This window comes from Leuciscus leuciscus (assembly GCF_965113295.1).
Source record: "Leuciscus leuciscus genome assembly, chromosome: 3".
In the NCBI taxonomy this organism is placed as follows: domain Eukaryota; kingdom Metazoa; phylum Chordata; class Actinopteri; order Cypriniformes; family Leuciscidae; genus Leuciscus; species Leuciscus leuciscus.
In genome coordinates, this window is record NC_138727.1 from 44795056 (window position 1) to 44816415 (window position 21360).

Consider the following 21360-nt stretch of genomic DNA (forward strand, 5'->3'; position numbering starts at 1 on the left):
TGAAAGGCAAGAAAGTATGGACATGCACAGCTGAACTAGTCAGGCCAAGCGAGGCTTCGGACGTCATCAATGAGATAATTTTTCGACACACGCTCCGAAGCCTCGGCACAGAACGTAACATCACTAGTATTTTGTACCATACAAACAGTAGATAAACAATACCGACAATTCCACAAGTTTATTTTAATCAAACTATACACTACCTCACCAGAACTCTACAAAAAAACTACTAACGTTATATACTGTATAAGCCAAATGGTCGTGCAAACCTAGCCCTCAGTGATTGCATTTCACAGGTAGCTAAAGACAACAGCAGTGCTTTTTCAATCTGGTCATTCAAACTAACTAAAAATAATAATGTTATACTTACAACCATGATGATACACTTGGACCTGTCTGTACTCTGAAGATTGTTGGGATGGCCATATCCTTTAGACACCGTACCGTACTGTCCATGTTTTCCAAATAGTCATCTGGTCCAATATGCTTTGAGCTAACACACCATTTCTTGATTGATTCTACCGGTGTTTTGAGATCTATGTTCAGAGTAGCCAACCATTGATTGTTTCGTTCCTTGTTTTTCGTTGGTATTCTGTGAAACATGATGGTAGAGTACTTGTTACGTCCCTAAAATGGCTAAGGGCATGAGGGAACACAACATAAAATAATATAAATAATTCCCGGATTAGTTAACCCGGTTAACGTGTTTAAGGTGCTGGTGCAAAAGGACACAAGGACAAAGAAACAGGCTTTGAATCATGAAAGTGCATATATTTATTTATAGCACCAACGTGCACAGAAGAGAGAGAGACAAATACCGTACCCAGGGAGTAGGAGCCTGAGCGGGGCTAAATTAAAGAAATAAACAAAACAAAACCCACAATCTAACTACATTCCCGTCCCCACTAAACTACTACAACAAGAAAATAAAACAAAACAAAAAAAGTCGACGGCGTTCAGCACGCCCTACCTAATCTACACTACGTAAAAACAAAAACATACAATAGTAGCACCCGCTCCTTACCTGATGTATTAACACGGATTTCCCTAGGTGTTGCATGAATGGAAGTCACGTGACATACTCTCCTACTCACTACTCCCTGGCCGGTTATAAAGCAATATACAAAAAGAAACGTAAGGACTCAAGTCCAACGTAAACCAAAAATAACCAACACTGAGAGAAAATAAACGGGTAACTCAAAATATAACCAGCAGATAACAAAACAAAAAAAAAACAAGGCACGCCACCGCGTGAACCAAAACGAAAATCAAACAAAGCTCCTTCTCTCTCTGCCGCTTCCGGTCTACGTCAGTCTCTTATAGTAAGAAGTGGACGCCCATTCAGGTGTACGTCGTAATGATAATGGACAGCCAGCAGCACCGCCCTGAGAGATGACAGCGAAGAAAGTGACAGCAAAAACAACAACACAAACACATATCCTCGGAACACGTAACAGTACTCCTTCGACTTACTATCACAGCCCTTTACAACGCACAGAACCATGGCTAATCGCACAGGTAAATCCACTACCTAATTTTCTGGCTGCAACACCACAAACTTGGTGCCGGTCACGTTGGAAGTTACCTAGCTGGAGACTATTTTCAGGCGCTGCGTAATATCATTGCGCCTGCTGCACCCGTGGTATGGCAGCAAAGTTCCTAGATTATTACACAGGAATGAGAGTATAGTTCCTTTTCATTTTCTGTCGGTCTTAGTACACGATGTAACTACAGAAGAGTCAAGTTTTAAATAGGAAAAATATCGAAACTCTTTGGTAATTTTTTTGGAGAGAGATGCTAACAGTCTAATCAGATTCAATGATCTATGCTAAGCAATGCTAAAAGTGCTACCGCCAGACCCGGAGATCGGCTGAATGGATTCGAAAACGGTAAAACTCAACTGTTTAACTCTAGGGGAGTTGGAAAATGAGCCTATTTCCCAAAAAAGTGGAGTGTTCCTTTAAGCGAGCAGCTACTTCAGACTCCATTGTTCTCTTGTGCTCCGTTCCGCATCTCACAATAACATTGGTTCTAAAAAAAAAACTTGCATGCAGTTGTAGTTTACACAGGACTGGCGGGAAATGCACATTGGTATACCTTTATTCTAGATGTTATGTGGTTTATTTTGATAGGTAAACTGTCTTTGTAGTTTTAAGAGAAAGAGAGCTATGGGCGATTTTACGAACGACACCTCAAAAAAAAAAAAGAAAAAAAAGAAAGGTGCATACCGCCGTCTTGTTGCCCACAATGTAACCGGAACCGAGCCTCCGTCCATCGTCTTATGCGCTCCATTACCTTTTTCCACCCCAGTCTCTCAATACACAGCTCCCGCCCCAGTGTTTCTCATTTCTCCATCAGTCTCATTAATTCAGGGATGGGCAACTTCGGTCCTGGAGGGCCACTGTCCTGCAGAGTTTAGCTTCAACCCTAATCAAACACACCTGAACAAGCTAATCAAGGTCCTCAGGATTACTAGAAAATTATAGGCAGGTGATGTTTTCAGGGTTGGAACTAAACTCTGTAGGACAGTGGCCCTCCAGGATCCCTGCATTAATTAGTTGCCCAGACAATATCCCAAAAGGCAAAATGCCTATCAGTGCATTTTACAGAGATGTTATATTTGAATTTATAATCTGTTAAATTGTTGAATATATTTGGATTGAGTATTTATTTCTGTTAATTAATTTATTTCAGAAACTACCTCAAGTAGGCCCTACACTATTATGTGTAAATGGTCACTCTTGTGCAATAAACGGCTAAACTCTATCTGATGACTCCGACTCCCTGACCAGAGTTCTGCAGCGGTCTATAATATAATTCACCTGCTTTCAGCGGGGCAAACACCAACAGTTAGTATATTGGACAGAAGTATTGAAAATATACCCAGTGCAATTCTTTGCTGGTCTTGCATGAAATTTGTATCATTTCACTGATGCCAGAATATGTAAAGGTTAGGAGAATTTCCTTATCCACTTTTACAGATGACCTTGCAAGGTCTTTAGTGCACATCTTTAAGCTAAAGCCTATCTGTCTCCTTTGATCATACAGCAGAAGGCTGGACTGTGGCTTTTGATGTAACCTGTTGACTTTTTAGTTAGGTAAGCTCAAAGGAGCCTCAGATCTGAAGCACAGAAACAGCACATTTGCCAAGATGAATGACCATTTGCACAGGTTAATATAACAATACGCTACGCAAGTACCATCATAAAACATTTGCCTAGCTTGTTTTAATGTGTTTGGGAAAATTTGCAGCCACAGTTTGAAAAAATGCCTTAACATGGAAACTTTTACCTGGGTGGTCCCATTCTGTTGATACCAATTGTTTACTAAGCCCCGCTAAGGATCGCGGTTCAGGAAGATGGACAAAAAAGACAAAGTGTCTCATTGCGTGAGTGTAGTGCCACACACACTCACCCATGTTTCTTTATCCTTGTATTTATTTTATCCTACGTCTAAAATACCCCACGCAAACACCAAATTGGAATGCAAACCGAAGTCTTTCTATCATTCTCTCATCCTGACATCTACCTGTCTCCTCCTGCCACTCTACAGTCCTTGTCCTTGGATGGGGCTGTGTGTGTGTTTACATGACAGATTGGGCCCCAGTAGGAACAATAATTGCATCATTTCATGGATGCGAGTCAGGAGTGGAGATCCAAGGCCTTGGAGAGAGTTTCTCTTTTAAGCTAATCTGCCATATGCAATGTGCTAGAGCGCTTGACAAAGAGAGGTTAGTTCTACTAGCAGAGGTAAAACCTGGAAGATAGCATGAACCTGTTGGCATGTAGGGTATATCACTACCTTGTGTGCTGATGTATTTTTGTGAAGTTAAATGGGAATAGCTCATCAAAAAAAAATCTGTCATTATTTACTCAACATCATGTCGTTCCCAACTCAAATGATTTTATTTCTTCTGCTGAACACAAAATAAATGATTTGGAGGATGTTTCAGCTGTTTTCTCCATACAATAAAAGTCATTGGGGTCCAAAAACTTCAAGATCCAAAAAGGACATAAAGGTTGCTTAAAAGTTATCCAAACAACTCTAGTGGTTTAAATTCCAAGTTTTCTGAAGCGATACGGTCACTTTATCATGTGATATAACATCATGAAGTCTTCCCTCAAGAACCAGAGAGGTCTGATTAGTATCTATGTTCGCCATAGACCTTGCTCATGTTAGGTGCCATATTGAATTTATCATGGATGAAAACAAGGCTGTGAGTGATAGATCACGTAATTTTCTAAAGTTTATGTCTCCTGATTTTTTTTTTCTTTTGGAAAGACATTTTGTCAGCTGAATAATCATTATGTTGTTAAACAACGGTACCCTCCATTGAACACACTGTACTTCTATCCCTCACAGCCTCATTTTCATTCCTGTCAAAAATGTTATATTACTTCCCTCACAAAGGTCTGTTGCCATATTTAATTTGGGTTGTTTTGATTTGGCAGTAAATAACCACTTAAATTTCCCTCTGTTCATCATACAAAGTGATTGTATCATGTGAAAAACTTGGATTACACTACTGTAGTTGTATGGATTACTTTTACGCTAAATTGATGTGCTCTTTGGTGCTTGAAAGTTTTGGACCCCATTGACTTCTTCTGTACAGACAAAAACAGTTCTTCAAATATCTGCTTTTGTGTTCCACAGAAGAAAGCAATTCATTGCAAGTAATTGATGACAAGTTTCATTTTTGGGTGAACTATCCCTTTAAGGAGGTGGCTCAAGGGAGACCACTGATGCATGTTTGCTCAAATTTTTAGAGTGCGTTTTGATCCATAGCTTAATCAGTGAGGCTCTGAGGGACTCAGACTTCCTCAGTCATGAACACACACACACTGCAGCAGTAGTCCTCACTGACTCAGTCACATAAATATAGGAGGTAATAGAATACTCTGCTAAAACACGGGTGCGATAAAAGTAGATGTTGGTGTTTTGTTTTGTTAAATAGATTAAGTATGGTGTTCCTGGAAGTTCATCAATATATATATATCAACATATACAATATAGATAAAGTATTATGTCCCAATCTCTTGTCATTCTCTTATCTAAACCCATTATCTGCCCGATAAGTCTTTATTCTGTGTATATGATATTATAAGCGAGTTTTCCAACCATCAGAGTTTTGCAAATATTTAGTATACTGACTCGTCATGTTTATGCTGAGTGCCGAGTTACACTGTTTATGAAATATAGCCAGGCAAAGGCCCTTTGGGGAAGAGAAAGAAAACCATTCCAAATTAAAAGTAATGATTCATGCCACAGATAGTATATAAACTCAAATACACCCCTATCGGCCCTGCTCCCCAACACAATTTTGATTGGCTCCGAACAAGGCACAGACAACTTAGTATTGCGTTACTCTAAATACATTGGGGGTGACTATGGTGACGTGGGTGGTCCTCATTCATTATTATAACGACCACTCAACCTGATTGATGTTTGGAGATGGAATTTAATAATGCTATCAACCTACACTCAACATGTACTGCTCTGTTTGTGAAGTTTCCCATAAAGCTTTGCAGAAGACAGCACTGAACAGGCATTTTTAAAGAAATTGTTTTGTTTTTGTGGGCATACCATATAACACCCTCATTTAAATAAGTTACTTTCATCTGAGCATCATAAGTATTGAAGGAGACATTTAAGTTATTGACATTCTACACTGGGAAATGTTGACCTCTTTGGCAATCTCTCAGTGCACCTTTCTGTTCACTGTACCTTGATGACAGAAGAAAATAGACATTTGGATAGTGACACAAGAAATGAGACACTTCCCAGTACTACAACTGATACCAGATGCACGTGTACACTCTGATAGCTTGTATTAACTGGGAAATATTGTCTTTTTTATTTAGTTTAGCAGGAGAAAACAAAGAATATGCATGTGTGTAAAACTGCAGACACCCTACAGATACTATCAGCTGATATAATATAGATTCATGTAGTAAAATGTTTATGATAAACCACCCATATCAGATATTCAGATCAAATTGGATCACATTTTAGAGAGACAAAAAGTAAAGGAGTCGTTCAATAAGTTCTCAAACATGCTATACATTTTAATAAACATATTGATATTTCTGAGAAGAACCCAAGATAAACCTAGTTATTTACAATAAATGACCATATTTCTTCACATACAACAGTAAAAACATTGTAGACAACTTAAATAACTTTAAGGTGTAACTACTTAAATAATAAAAGAAACAGGGTTACTCTATTCACATGACACCTTCCCAGCAGCTCCAATGCAGGTTTCACATTAAGTGCTAAAATTATAGAGTAGATTTACAGCTTGGACTCCTTACACATACTGCAACAAAGAATGCTAAAATGCACCGAATAGAAAGTAATAAACAGGCGGGGATTGTTGTTAATTATACTTGTCTTTGGGAGAAATAAGTGATTATACTATAAACATTGAATACACCTGACTATTTTAGAGGGGGCTGCAAACCTTCAATGAGAAGAATCACATCAAAAAAGGGCTCAATGAAACATGGTTAATATTCATGACCTCACTGGTTACAAATGAGTCTAAAACTGAACAGAACGTACTAGTGGTCTCATATTAGTCTAGTAGTCTTAGTCATATTAGTTATTCGGTAAATAAAATAGCTGATCTGATGAGGAAAAATGATGAAGTATAGGACAATTTCTACTTGAGTTGTAATGGATTTGCTAGTTCATCTACTGGATAGAGCTCAACCAACAACTTCTACTACTTTCTAAAAAAATAGGGATACTATGGGGTCTTGATGACATCATATAGCATATTTAACATTCTCTTCTATTCAGTCATGAGCAGATTGACAAACAATTTGGCTCTAAAATTATAGCTTGAGCCTCGTTTTAGAGAAACATCACATAGTCAGAAGGAAAGATCTATCTTTAAAATAGCTTTATTTTTTTTGTCAAAGCACTCTTGATAGCAAGAGAACAATGTTATAGATTTAAATTAGATTTTTAATGGAAGTTGTATCTTCAACGGAACTGTGGAAGTATTTGTAAGTAAAATACGTAAAATGATTTTACAGGCTTAATGCAAAACTGCTCCTCTCCCATATATTATTCCTTAAAAAAATAAACCCTCCTTTATTAAAACAATGGCAAATCTAAAAAGTACTTATCTCAGTACAGTACTATATGAAATGTACACCAGTCACCAGTCTTGTTCCCCTTATGACAAAACTGAATATGGTTTGGTGTTTCGAAAAAAAGGAGAACAATAAATGAAGATTCCCATTGTGACCGTGTAATAACCTGTGTTTTTAAAGTGATACAAAAATTGTAGTATTTGCTAAAAACAGATTCTGTGCTTGATATCTCACAGAAACAAGATATATGAACATTTTAAAATATGATAAGATATACAATTTGCAATGAAAGCAGCGTGCATGGTCATGAACAACTATAGGAAAATAGTATAGCTGATACTGCACCTATAACCAGAGCAGTTACCTCTTTAGGTTAGTTTCTCTGCAAACCAGTCATCTTAATTATTAAATTAATGTAATAAAAGTGACTGTCCGAACATTCTTAAAGATTTACGTTTCACTTTAGTTTTCATCTAAATGAAACATCAATGAGATACAACCAATATTCAGTTTTGACTTTGCAGGATCTTCATTGATCGTTTCAGCAATTATATCAAGAAGATGGATGACATTTTAGCAGATCCGTTTTCTAAACTGCATGTAAACTGGCATCAAGTCCCATCAAAATGATTCTCCAGTTATACACAGACCTGCTGGATAAGACTAAGTCTGTTGTATGGTTTTGTGGCTGTACTGACAGCTACTTCCCCTCCCTTCTTTAAACAACCTGTGAATCCATGGCAGTGATTTTCTTTATGGTACAGTTCAGTTTGCTAGACTGTCCATTTGACTTTCCTAAATTAGCGTTTTTGACTCCCTAAAATCCCAATTTGTCCTGTAGTACACAGACTTATTGGTGCCCATGTTGGGGTTGGACCGACCATCCGAGTCGGTCTCATGTGGGGCTTCCAGTGCTTTGTGAGTCCTCTTGCAGGGACACTTGACTTTAAAGTGGACCAGACTTTACACACCATACCAGCAGTAAAAACCGGAGAACCCTGCGTGGTACCTCCAACATGCGACCCTTCAGCTATGCGCATTGAGGTTCCATTGGCCACCCTGTTATTGTTTTACCTGTGTATTTGTGCATAGGGGTGAGAGTGCAGATGGTGTAGGGGAGCATGAAGATCAAAGGCTGTGGCTCATGAAAACGAACAGTGGTGGGAGAGGAGGATCAGGTGAGGGGCAGTTAGATGGGGAATGTTGTCCTGAAGGCAAACTCTGAAAGGCCTCCGTAACGTTCAGTCTGCCAACTGGTGAAGAGCGCATTATTATCCTGCCCTGCTTTTTATACAATATAACTGGTGAGGTCCAGCAGGTAAGACGTCATGTCAATGATGTGCTCCAGGATGCTGTCTTTCTCACCGTCCCCTCGTGTTCCTCGCTCTCCTTTCTCGCACTGACCGCCGGAGAAACCTTCCTTGCAGAGACACTTGTTGGGCACCACGCAGACCCCACCGTTACGACAGGTGGGTTCGCATTTGGCTGCAAATGACAAGCAAAAGCAGAAATAAGTTGAACAAATTTTGAAAGAGGTTGGAGGTTTATGAAACTTTGAAATCAAAGACAGAGGGAAAGCTTTGTACCTCGTAAGCAGAAGGGGCCCTCCCAGCCAGCACTGCAGCAGCATTTGCCAGTGGGTGTACAGTGGCCGTTCTTGCATTCGCGGGAGCAAGCGGTGCTTAGCATCTCTGGATCCTCCACCGGCCGTCTGCACTCCTTAGGGACCTGTGGCCTGCAGGAGTCACAGAGCATTGATGGTCAACTAGGGATCTCACAAAATCCAGCTCACAAATTAAACACTTGCCAAACATGCAAACACATAGTATTTCATAATGCCTTCATAAAGCATAGTATTCCATAAATAAGCAAACATGTGGAAAACTTGTTTAAAGACAAATGAGCCATCCTATGATGGTAGGGCATCATGCTATCTTTTGATATATGGAGTGATTTATAAGACTTTATCAAAAGTAAAAATGCTTCAAGTACATTAACCCCTTACCAGACAGCCCCCATTTTGGCATTTACATAATATGTGATGACTGTTTTAAAATTTTGAGTGTATTATTTTACATTTTTGACAAACAGTACAGAATGTTAATATCAGCTATTTATCCAATATTGGCTATAAAATAAAAATTATTATTGGCTTATTGGTATTGTCCATAATTTTATTATTGGTGCATCCATATACAAAGACATCCATTCACTTGAATGTTTGTCTAGCTCTCAATTGTTGCCTCTGATTTGTATCGCTGTGAAAAATAAATAAAATGTATTTACTGTCACTTGTGGGATGCAGTTGTATGCTGATCTTTTTATATGCTGTTGTTTCACAGAAACGTTCTACAAAATAAACCATTGACAATTATTAAATGCAAGTAAATATTTACCATAAGTATTTAAAAACGAGTAATTGAAAAAGTTAATTTAATGTTCACAAAATGTTAATTTAGGTTTCATCTTGCTGTCTGTTTATAACAGAAAATCTGTACAGTAAGTGTGAGAAAATATGCTACTTCGGATGAACAGTCAGATAGAAAGACATAATTATTAATTTGATTAGTTTGATCTTTGTGGATTCATTATTCTCACCTATATCACCTAAAATGAATGTGTGTGGAAATTTAATGCACTTTGAACAATACCAACAATCCCACAACAAAATTAAGGCTCTGCATGGCAATGTCTGGAAACAATAATGCTTTTGTGTGTAATGAATTTCAAATGTAAAACCTCAGTGTCAAAGTAAGTGGCTTGTGATGAACCTGTCCAAAGTTCGGCTCTCCAAACATTCTAATGCATCACTCAGCTAAAAACACTGCTTAATGAGCCAGGCAAATCTCTTGAAGGCTGTCTATTAGTGAGCAGCAGGGCTGTTGACATACCCAACAGGCCAGCACACACACAAACACACTGTAATTGGACTCCAGTGAAGCAGTAACTCTATGGGAAACAGGCTGGAGAGCTCTTGGTGAGTTCACATCCTGTGTATCTCACTAGAGGTGGTGTATTGGAAAGTTAGGTGGCCAAAGATTCTATGCTTAACACTGAGGGATGTGGAAAGAATGAAAGTAGAATCACAGTATTTAAAGGTGAAGTGTGTCATTTTATCAATGTAAAAATACCAAACGCAGTTTAATGTGCAAGAGACTCAAAATCTATTTTATCAGTTAGAGCCCATTCCCTTTACTTTGAGTTTTAGACTATACCCTCCAGGTATAGATTTTAGATTTCCTTTAGTTAACAGTAAGACTAAGAAATATAGATACTCATTTATTCCCACAGCCATTTCTCTTCTAAATGTATGTAATAGAGGTGGTTATTCACGGTCAGTGTATTGTTTTTACATTTTATGTTTTTTATGCCACTAGTGGTACCTTCTCAGAAGGTACCTTTAATGGTTTGGACTGAGAGCCCAGGATTGAAAGTACTTCACTCATGTTTGATATACATCTCATACCAAGCTACAGTACCAATTAAAAGTACCAACAAACCTCATTGGTTCTTATACATTAAGCAAGTATGGTTCCATGTTTACTGTATTTGATGAGCTCTATGTATATGCGTTGGTCAATTTTTATTTATGATTAAAGGCCAAAATCATATCTGTCATCATATAAAGTGATTGTATCTCTTCAGAAGTCTTGGAATAAATTGGTCAAGTCACATGGATTACTTTTACGGTGTCTTTTTGTACTTGGTGCCTATTTTAACACAGTTCCATAGTCCAGCAATGACACAAATTGTTTTGTTTCCATTGTTTTAACACATTGACCTAAACCATTTTGATCAATTGTGATTGACAGTCCTATTTCTTCTGCTCCACCAAGGCAGTTGCTGCTCCTGTGCACATTTGTTTCTATGAAGCTGGCAGGGATGCTTACCTTGTCATGACAACAGTTCGCAAAGAAGTGTGATATTCCAAACATTGACTGAACATGTTGATTCATTAACAACAAACGCCAACAGGTTTAACCAAGCCCAACAACCGTTGGATGTTGTTGGTGCTCGTCAGGACAGTGTGAAACAGCCTTATGAGTGTCTATGAGATAATGGGATGTTGGATCTCTGAGTTTCCCTGACAGCTTTAGTGACTGATGGCAGGAATTGGGTGGTAACAAGGGAATTCTGGCAGGATACACTGGGGGGTCTAGTGGGGGAGCAGTTCCCATGCTCCCCTCTAACGCTTTCCGCAACCAAATCAGGTCTCCCTTGTCTCTCATCAACACTTTGTTGTTGTTGTTTTTTGTGTGTGTTGTTGTGACAGGCTGTTACGTTGTTAAAAAAACAGGGAGACAGAAAAGATGGGGAAGAAAGAAATAGAAATGGATAGTGAAAAAGAAAGAGAGGGAGGGAAAGGAGAGAAAGAGGCGCTCCCTAGAGGATTGGGCTAACACTGTTAATGACGTTGGGGTCAGCGGCACTACTAAACAGTTTGTATTACTGGCAGGGTGGCCATGAAAACAACACCTGCTGCCGTGGCACTTGACAAAGACAGCTGGGTCAACAGGCACTGTGGGAATGTATCAACTCTGTGAGGCCACTTGCATAAAACACAGACTGATAAATTAAAAGAACGCCCCAGCTTATTAGTTTAAGACTGTCCTGTAGCTTGAATGGGAGGTTGAACACATCAGCTGCCCAACCACTCTTTTTGTGAATCCAAGGATTTTTTGGCACAATATGCTATAGACCCTTTTACTGTTTGTACACAATGATGACGTATGCGCGCGCATATTGGCAACAGAAGTATGGCGAGAATCACCAGCGTGTCAAGCTACGCGAGCAGATTGAACAACAGACGCGAGCATTTTTTATTATGTCCTTGCTACAATCAACACGTTTAATCGCCTGCAGCCACTCTTCTGAAACGGCCGTGATCCTGTCGGAATAATATAAAACTTAAGCCCCTTGGTGGAATATCGATTAGTGCAACCGTAAACGCAACAACCAGACATTTTGATGCTGGGAAACCGTTTTGATAAACTTTCGGAGTTGCTAACACGTTAGAGCCAGTGGGGAAAAACACCACTTCCGTTGGCAAAATGCGCGCGCAACTATTTGATCACGTGGGCTGTAAAAGGGTCTATTCATAATACCAGTTTTCCTCCCTGTTCTGCATTTTCCACCTAGGCAGAAATCAACACCGAAGCTGAGGAAGTCAAAGTCGTGGAAGTTGTGGATGTTTTGATTTTAGAAGTAGTATTGTTGAATTATGTGGAATCGATTTAGATGTGTTGAACTTAAGAATACTAGACACTTATTGGTAACTAAAAGCATAATTATTAAGCCACAATATTTCATAACTGAAAACGCAAGGGATGAGAGACATGTAGAACTTGGTGAATGGATACAATTCTGTGGACATCTGCAGAGCTTTCTGAGGAATTTGAATTCTGTGTGCGACCACTCATGGGTAATGAGTCCGGTATCTCTTGAGCTTTTCTCTGAGAAGACAGTTTAATATCTCTTGGCTTAACTTGTTGGCTGTGATAGTAAGAAACAGTTGAGTTATTTGATGAAAGCAAGTGCACGGGGTAGAGGGGTGAAGAGCTCAGGAGTGTTCGAGCATGAAAAAAAAGGCTTCATCAAGGCACTCTGTGTGACTCCTCTGTCCTTTTTGTCATCTCTCTCTTTTGTTAGCACCTCTTTGTGGATACATTGTATCAAAAAATTTACTGTGTATTGTAGCTGTAGGCCATTCAGTACCACCCCTAAGGGTCTTTGTTAAGGGGAGGAACACGGTTGTGAGCGGGAGAGATTTAGGACAGACCATGAAATAAAGGAGACTTGTCAGAGATGGGGACCAGGAGAATGTGAGCACTATTTAAAGTGTTTGTATATCTTGACACACACTTAGGCCTAAATAAATGTTTTACCTCCATATCGCTACAGAAAAGCACTTCTACGGAACCTATTCAATACATTTAGCCAACAAAATCCAAAGTCATGGAAGATACATTGTTATATTTGCTTTTTGACATAACTTCCATTATGATGCTGAATGAATAAAAGTCACTTCAGAAGTCACTCAAGTAACACTCAACCAAATCCCTGCAACGCTCACAACTATTCTGGTGAAGAAGCAATGAGAAATGTGTTCCTGTGATGCGTTCCTCAAACATTTCTTGTGGATGATCTTATACAGCTGTCAGAACAGAGTGTATATTCCAAAATAATCGCTACTAAGTTCTCACTTCTAGTATCTTACATGTGATGAACTTTGCTTGCTAAGCTAAATTACTTATAAGAGTACACCAAGATAACATGAGATAACATTTCAATCAGCCGTGGCTCGTCTGTATGGGCAGGTGGGGCAGAGCAAAATATTACTAAACTAAATATTAACTAAATCAATAATAAATTGTAAATGTGTTCAGCACTCTGCAACAAATATTTTTTCTATTTAAATAATAAAGTGAGCAGGATATATAGCATATATATATATATATATATATATATATATATATATATATATATATATATATATATATTATGCCTCAACAGAAAAATGGAACTGCAGCGCACTTAATTGAGAGCCATTGGGGCAGATTTGAAACTGCCCTGCTTATTTTCACGTTACCTTACGTAAAATTCTCTCCAGACCAAGACAATATCAATCCACTTCAGCTATGTGTATATTAGTCTGCATCAAGTCTGTAAGGGTATGTTCACACTTTGCATGTTTGGTTCGGTTAAAACGAACCATGGTGCGATTGCTCTATTAGTGTGGTTCTTTTGAATAAGTGTGAACGCTACCATCCGAACCCTGGTGCACACCAAACAAGTGCAAACAAGACAAAAACAGGACATGATGTCACAAGATGCAACCCTAAAAAGATCAGAATGCTCAAGCATACCTGTTTTTTCTCATCATAGTCGCTGTTTTGTTTTTCACAAGTTCTCAGCTGGTCAAAATACCATCATATGTAGGCTACACACATGCAACGAGTGCATTTAGCCCAGCACACAGCATTGTTTTGGATGTTTGGTAAGTTCCGTCCTGAAATATATGCCATAAAAGCCGACCAATCAGGTTGTGAACGCATCCCTATGCTGTTAAGTTCGGTATCTTTAGGTTTGGTGTTAAAAATGCCAAATGTGAACACTACGCTGACCAAGACTAAATGTATGAACACACCCTAACATGTCTGTTTTTCCTATCTGGAGTAGCGAAATTATTTTTTTTATTTTTTTTTATGAAATTAATGAAAATCAGATGAATGAAATCAAATAAATGAATGATCAATGCTTTAGTTAAAATGTGCTCATGTGAATAGCCTTTATCTGCCAAAAGTGTTCTGCATGCGTTCAGCGATTAGATTATAAAACGTACAAAATGTTGATCATAAACTAGCTCTAGAATCTGCCCTACCTAAATTTACAACCAGGAGCCGCTACTGATTTCAATTAGTAAAAGACTATAAAAAAATAAAAAATAATAAGACTGAGGATGTGCGTCAGTTTATGTTTAATATTACCAAAAACAATTCATACATAGTTCAGTTACTGGCATCTTCTCAGTTATTGCCGCCGTCCAATAAACAATCTTACAGTCTCTCTCTTGTCCACATTTGACATCGAAATGCATACATTTCAATGTGCGGTGGCCTATTTATTATTCTACATTAAAGGACTGCTAAACAAACTCGGATGCGTGCAGTCATCTCAAACACTAGACTTTCACATGATATGATATTTAACACTCTCTCTTCTACCACACAGTTGTACAACCCAAAAATGCAATGCAGCAGATCAAAATCAAAACAACGTGGCTATTTTGAAGCTCTCAACCCTAGCCAGAACGCAAAGGTTAAAGGGTACAGAAAAGATGTAAATGTAGATACTTGAAATGTAAATGCTGGACCACCCCACTTGACAGTGCTAGTCCCTCAGAATTGTTGTATCACCTCTTTTATTTGGTAATTAGATCACAAAAAGTGACAAGATGTATAAAACAGTGAACCCAACACCACAGGTCTGACAGACTAAACAACTCCAATCAATGGTGGAAAGAATTGTTCTTTGGAAAAATGCAGCAATGCCAGAAAACATAAATAAAGTAAGTTTGAGGGGCCTTGTTTAGGAGACTCATGGAAACATCTGTGGTAATTAATAGCATTAGACTTGGGTGGCACTGTCGTCACCTGGGTATACAGTGCCTTGCAAAAATATTCAGACCTTCAAGCAATTTTCTCTCAATCCTTGCTGAATTCCTACAAGTAAATGTTCTCTACAATATTTGCATTTCATAGTTTGCATAATGATTCAATACACAAAATCTTTTATTTATTTTATACTTTATATCATTTTATTTATTTTATTTTATTTATAATATTTTCACTTTTTGCAGGAATGGCCATTTCTATTTATTTAAATGTGATACTGCCTCGTTCTTCCAGGCAGATTTGCTCCAGGTTTCAGTTGGGACTGTAAAAATGTTTGGATTGAGAATGGACTTTGAGAGGGTAGGACACTGACATTTTTGTTACTGTAATTTGTAGCGTTTTTGCAGACTGATACATATTTCTCTTTATTTTTAACAAGATACCCACTTCCTGCTGATGAAACATAGCCACCCATGATGCGTTCTCCAGCATACTTCATTGCAGGTATAGTGTACACCAAGATGTGGCCAGTGTAAGATTTATGCCACACACATTGCTTTGAATTTAGGTCTTATCTGGACCAAAACTGCAACATGGCCACTACTAAGCAAAACTTCAGATGTGCAGTCTCATGGTCCCTTACTCTTATCATATAATTGACTAGTGCACCTCTGCCTGGTTCTTAAAAAACTGAACTTTGTAGCTTTTTCCAAAGTGATCATTAGCCTTTCTGCTTCTTGTTTGTATGGTTTAGCGGTTTAGAGTTTAGAGGAACAACCTAGTCAGTGTCTGGGTTGCTTCCACTTCCAGATTATTGAACTGACTCAGCATTGAACTGAGCACCTCATAGATATTAATTTGGAAATTATTTTGTACTTTTCTCTGGAAGTTAGTTTTCTTTTCCACAGCCTTCAGTCCTCAGTTAAATAAGGATGTCTATTATAAACAAGTTTTTATTCCGATTACGTTTTCTTTTAGGGTTTACATAAGACCAACTGTGATAGAACTGTGGCCTCATTAGAACCATACAACTGTGTAAATTAACAGTAGATATTATTGCAAGGTGGATCTGCAAATTATTAAAATGTGAGATTTTTCAGCTGTGAATTTCAATGCTTTGACATATGACAGACTAAATAAGCTAATTTTCCACAACAAAAGAAAACAATTCAAGAATTCAAAAAAGAGATTCTGTTCAAGTTTTTAATTATTTCACCTGATAATTGTGAGCAATTTATATAGTTCTAATGGTGTAAAAATGTCCAGCAAAAGGATTTTGAATGGCGTAGAAAGCACAAAAACACGTTTCATGAGCGATTGGTTTGAATTAGAGACTCAACAGATCTGCCTGTGCCTATTGTATTGTCCCTTTTTTCTGGAAATGATATATCGGATCTATTAAACATGCAAACACTTTTGGCAGTTGTTATGTGGGAATTCATATGCTCATTTCTAATAGATGATATGCCTTTCATATGTACTTGGCGTGGTGAGAACATATTTTCAAGATCTATCATAAAAGTGGCTTTTAGTGGTGTATAACACACGGGGTAAATTACGGCATATTAAAAAAAGCCCATGAGCATACAGAAATGATTAAATCCTTTAACTGACTCCATTCACATGCGTTGAATCTCTTGCCGTGAACCCCTGCACATGTACGTAAATTGGGTACATTTTGCTCGTCTGCAGATTCGCCAAAATATGGACATACTTGTGTTCTCAAGGAAAACATTCCCTCTGTTGAAGACAGGTGTGTAAGTCCTGTCAAAGCAAGGAAAACACCCAACCGACCACACAGGCTCGCTAGTTAACCAGCGCTGTCCGAGCCAACTTGACTGTGTTGGTGTTAGAAACACATTACACTAACATTTGGAAATGGTATGCTTACTCTCCAATTATGGCTGAGGTTTGTGTTGGCCAAGACTGGCAGTTGTGTGATGATTTGTTTAAGGGAAGCTAGACTCCTTGTGCGTGTGTGTGAGCGAAAACAAGTAATGCTTTAATGGGATAGTTCACCCAAAAATGAACATTCTGTCATTATTAACTCACCCTTATGTCATTTCAAACCTGTATTTCTTTCTTCTGTGGAAGTCAAAAGAAAGCTATTTTGTAAAATGTCTGTTTGTCCACACAATGAAAGGAAATGCAGTTCAATGTTGTTTCGGACCCCATTGACTTTCATTGCATGAACAAAACCAGTTTTAACATTCTTTAAAATGACCTTCATTCTCTTGGTATGAACTAACTACGCAGATGTGCAAAGAATAGCATGTAAGAAGAATGCCAGGGGATGTTTTGTAAAGCGGAATAAAAATGGAATTAATTATGCGAGTTTCAATATTAGCATTGCTTAGCAGTAACATCACATATTTTTTACACGCGAGCAATGAAAATGGAAAAACAGAGAGGCTGATGCATAAACTCTATTGTATACAATATGTTGCTCTGTGTATTCAAAGCTCAACGCACCTTTTGGGGTCCACTAACTTGTAGAGTTTTCCGCTGTGCGACTGTATCGCCGTGCTTTTGCTGGAGGCAAGGATGTAGACCTCACCTACAGAGGAAAGAAAACATTTAGGTCTTTGAGGGATCGCATTTGTCTTCTCTCACCTTCCTTCCTTCCTACTCGGTGCACTTGACACTGGTGTATGAGAGGGTTTCGAGAGGGGCTCATTAAATCCTCATGCAAGTAATTTAATGAGGAGCAAGCTTGCAGCACTGTGCACAGATTGTAAACATGTGTCAGGAGACTGCCATGTGGGTCTCCAGTACAGCCTTCCACTGAATCCCTCTTACAAATCAGCAACAAATGCTATCTCTCCCTCACAGAGGCCCACTCTTGGCAAAGCATGAGATTTATTCTCTGTCACACTTGACCTGGTGTTTGGATTCGAGAGTTTATGTTCCCTGTGATGCACTGAGCTGTGGGGATATTACATGGTGGCAGAGAGTACAGCCTAGCAGCAGCGAGTGGGCATAACTTTGCTTTCGCAATGCACTGTCAGAGGGGCTGGCGTCAAGTTTACATAAATGAACCCCTTTACCATTCTAGTGCCAAAAATCAGTTGTTACCAATGTTAAATGTGCACGTAAGGAAAGGCAGCAGATTGTACATATAAACCCTATATGCTGACAGATTACATTGACCTTTGATTTCCAATCATACCGTCTGTCAGCAGCAAAAAAAGAGGAAGTAATCTGTCAGGAAACTAAAGGAGTACTGTGTCATGCCAGAATGTTCCTTGGAGGAAAGATATTTGAAAGTGGGAGGTAGGACAAGGGATTGGTTTTCTTTCTGTTCTGTATCATTCAGATGATTCTTGGATTCCAGCAGCATTTTTTTTTCTTTTTCCTGTGACTACGGTATACACATTTGAATATAAAACGATTGCTTCATTTGACCTTGTCTTTTGTTTTTTTTGCATTAGGTCTTTTGAAAAATGTCTGTATTTACACTACTGTTCAAAAGTTTGGGGTCATTAAGATTTTTTCAAAATACAGTAAAAACACTGATATTTTGTAGAATTTAAAATAACTGTTGTCTATTTTAATGTTTTAAAATGTAATGTATTCCTGTCATGGCAAAGCATCATTGTTAGCAGTCATTACTCCTTTTGTCTTATTATCATAGTAAAAAAACAGTTAATATTTAATATTTTTGTGGAAACCTTTTTTTTTTTTTTTATGAATTCTTTGAAGAATAGAAAGTTTAAAAAAAGAGCACTTATTTGAAATATATATATTTTTTGTAACTATGTAAAAGACTTTACTGTTGTGAACATTTTTATGTATCCTTGTTGAATAAGGAAAACAAAAATCTTACTAACTTTTGAAGTCCCCAAACTTTTGAACAGTAACATATATAGGGCTGGGTGATACATGATATGTCGTTACAAATTTATGTCGATAATGATAATAAGCTCTGGACATTTTTACTCTATATGGATTAATCTAACAGCCAATCACACAACATAAATACATTTGAAAACAACCAGTCAGTGCATGTTGTTTATAAGGGATTTCTTCATGTCTCTGTTTCATCTGATACACAAACTCACACACATGTGAAGCTCACAGTGTTTTCAGCGTCTGCCGTCTCAGTATATGAGGACATGAACACATGAGCTGCTTCACAAGCTTTCCACCGTTCAAAAACTACCTTCAAATGCACTACAACTAAAATATCTTCATGACAAACCGAAAATGAACCCAAAATAAAGGTTTGAAATTATGACTGAAATATATCACTAATCAATACTAAAATGTACTTCTCAAAGTGATACTAATAATATTATTTCTAAGGAATATCATACAACCAGGATATTTTTTCATCCATGTTTTAAATTTCTGTTCTGGTGCATAGCATCTTATTTGACAAAAAATTAAAATGCAATGTTTTGTTGTAAATTAACTGTTATATTTTCGTTGGATTACATTTTAAAAGCTTGATTAAATTGCTAAAGTTTATATAAATTTGTATTAAATCAAAAAGCACAGATTCCATAAAAATAAAATGGAAAACACAGAATTTTGGGGAAATTAAAATGGATTTCATGGGGCCCTCAATTAAAAGTTAAATACAGAAGTAAACATTTGAAGTGGATCAAAACCTTTCATCAAAGTTATACATGAATTTTGAACACTACCCATTCTTGTCTTAGGACAACTTTGATGAACTTTTTTGATCCACTTCAAATGTTGACTTCTGTATTATGTGGAGTTTAATTGTGAACAAACAAGTTTACATGTTTACATTCATTCTCAAGGTCTAACAAATATGTGGAAAGTATTTCCTTCCCCCTTTAATGATCGATAACGTATGATATGGTATCTTTGGCCATATCGCCCAGCCCTAATACTTTGCATAAAATAGTTTTTAAAGAAACCTTGACAGAACCATGAAAAAAGGTTACGACAGAAGCACACAAAATTTGTGGTGAAATGAACACACATTAAGCTTATTGAGAGCTCACTGACCTAATTCATCTTCGCCAAACCCCAGGATGTGGCCTACCAGCGAGGAACCACAGGAACTGCTAGTACCAAGACAAAGAGGCTTCTCTTGCCATGATCTGTCTTCTGAAGGCCTCTGGAGAATTCTGAAGTTCCTGAAACAATCATACATTCAGGGGTTTAAATCATAAATACTCCAATACTCTTTGCTGTCTATCATTTATGATGCCCCAGATTTGAGTGAACATCTTGGTTGTTACAAAACATTAGGGATTATTTACTGCTTTGGATTTTCAAGGAACAATTTATTTTCTACAGTTTATCTCTCACTGTTGACAAAAACGGAAGGCTGATAGTGAAGGAGGATGAATTACAAATCAGTGCAAAGTGTGAAAAACATATACTGGTGGCCAACTGACCTGGCAGGAAACCTGCTCTCAATTTACCCTGAACATTTTTTTTTTCCTCATTGGGGTATGTGGCAAGTCAGTGTGTGTGTTGGCACAGTCAAAAACACAGGAAAGATGGCAGTTTCCTTTTGCAGTTGAATGATTACCACAAAACCCTATCAATGAGGAATATGAAAATGGGAGCTCAATATGTTTTATTTCTTTTTTTTGGAAACATAACCATTTTGTAGTCTCTGACAGTGTTTAAATAAATTAAAGATACATACCAAGTTGTACTAGGAGTGCACAGATAGAAAGTAGTTTAGCATAATTAATAATTATAATATCGCATCCTATAATAATTGAACATACCCATTTTTGTCTCCAAATACATAACTTCCATAAAGTCTTCTTGACTGACATCCCCTGTAAATGAATCCACCAACTGGGGTGGCGCCTCCGTTTGACCCCACGTCATATATAGATGGTTCATTTTCTGTGGGCAGACATACCAACAACTCACTATTAAGGAAAAAAAAGCAAAACCAAGCAACAAGTCGACATGGGTTTTATGGGTTATTTGAGTTAAAAGAAATGAACCCTAATCATCTGTATTGTTTAGATAACTCAATTTTACACATTTAACAAACTAAATGTCTTCAATCACCACCCTACATATGTTGCAAAGTTGATTTATCACCATAATAACAGTTTCCTTTGTTTGTGTAAGGGATATCCATGTTTACCACAATCTGTCAAGAGACCATTAGCACTTCACACAGGGTGGTTTTAATTAGC

At 37.8% G+C, this 21360-nt stretch overlaps 1 protein-coding gene across 1 annotated transcript in view; it reads right to left on the reverse strand.

The window, feature by feature from the left end:
• Positions 1 to 5754: 5754 nt before the first annotated feature.
• hhip (hedgehog interacting protein) overlaps positions 5755 to 21360 on the reverse strand; it is a 39235-nt gene continuing 23629 nt past the window's right edge. Inside the window, exons 9-13 of the mRNA XM_082163237.1 lie at positions 20935 to 21058; positions 20198 to 20328; positions 17690 to 17774; positions 8690 to 8838; positions 5755 to 8588 (exon numbers count right to left, since the gene is read on the reverse strand). Coding sequence (XP_082019363.1) covers positions 8392 to 8588; positions 8690 to 8838; positions 17690 to 17774; positions 20198 to 20328; positions 20935 to 21058 — 686 coding nt within the window. The 3' untranslated portion in view covers positions 5755 to 8391. The remainder of the gene's footprint in view (positions 8589 to 8689; positions 8839 to 17689; positions 17775 to 20197; positions 20329 to 20934; positions 21059 to 21360) is intronic.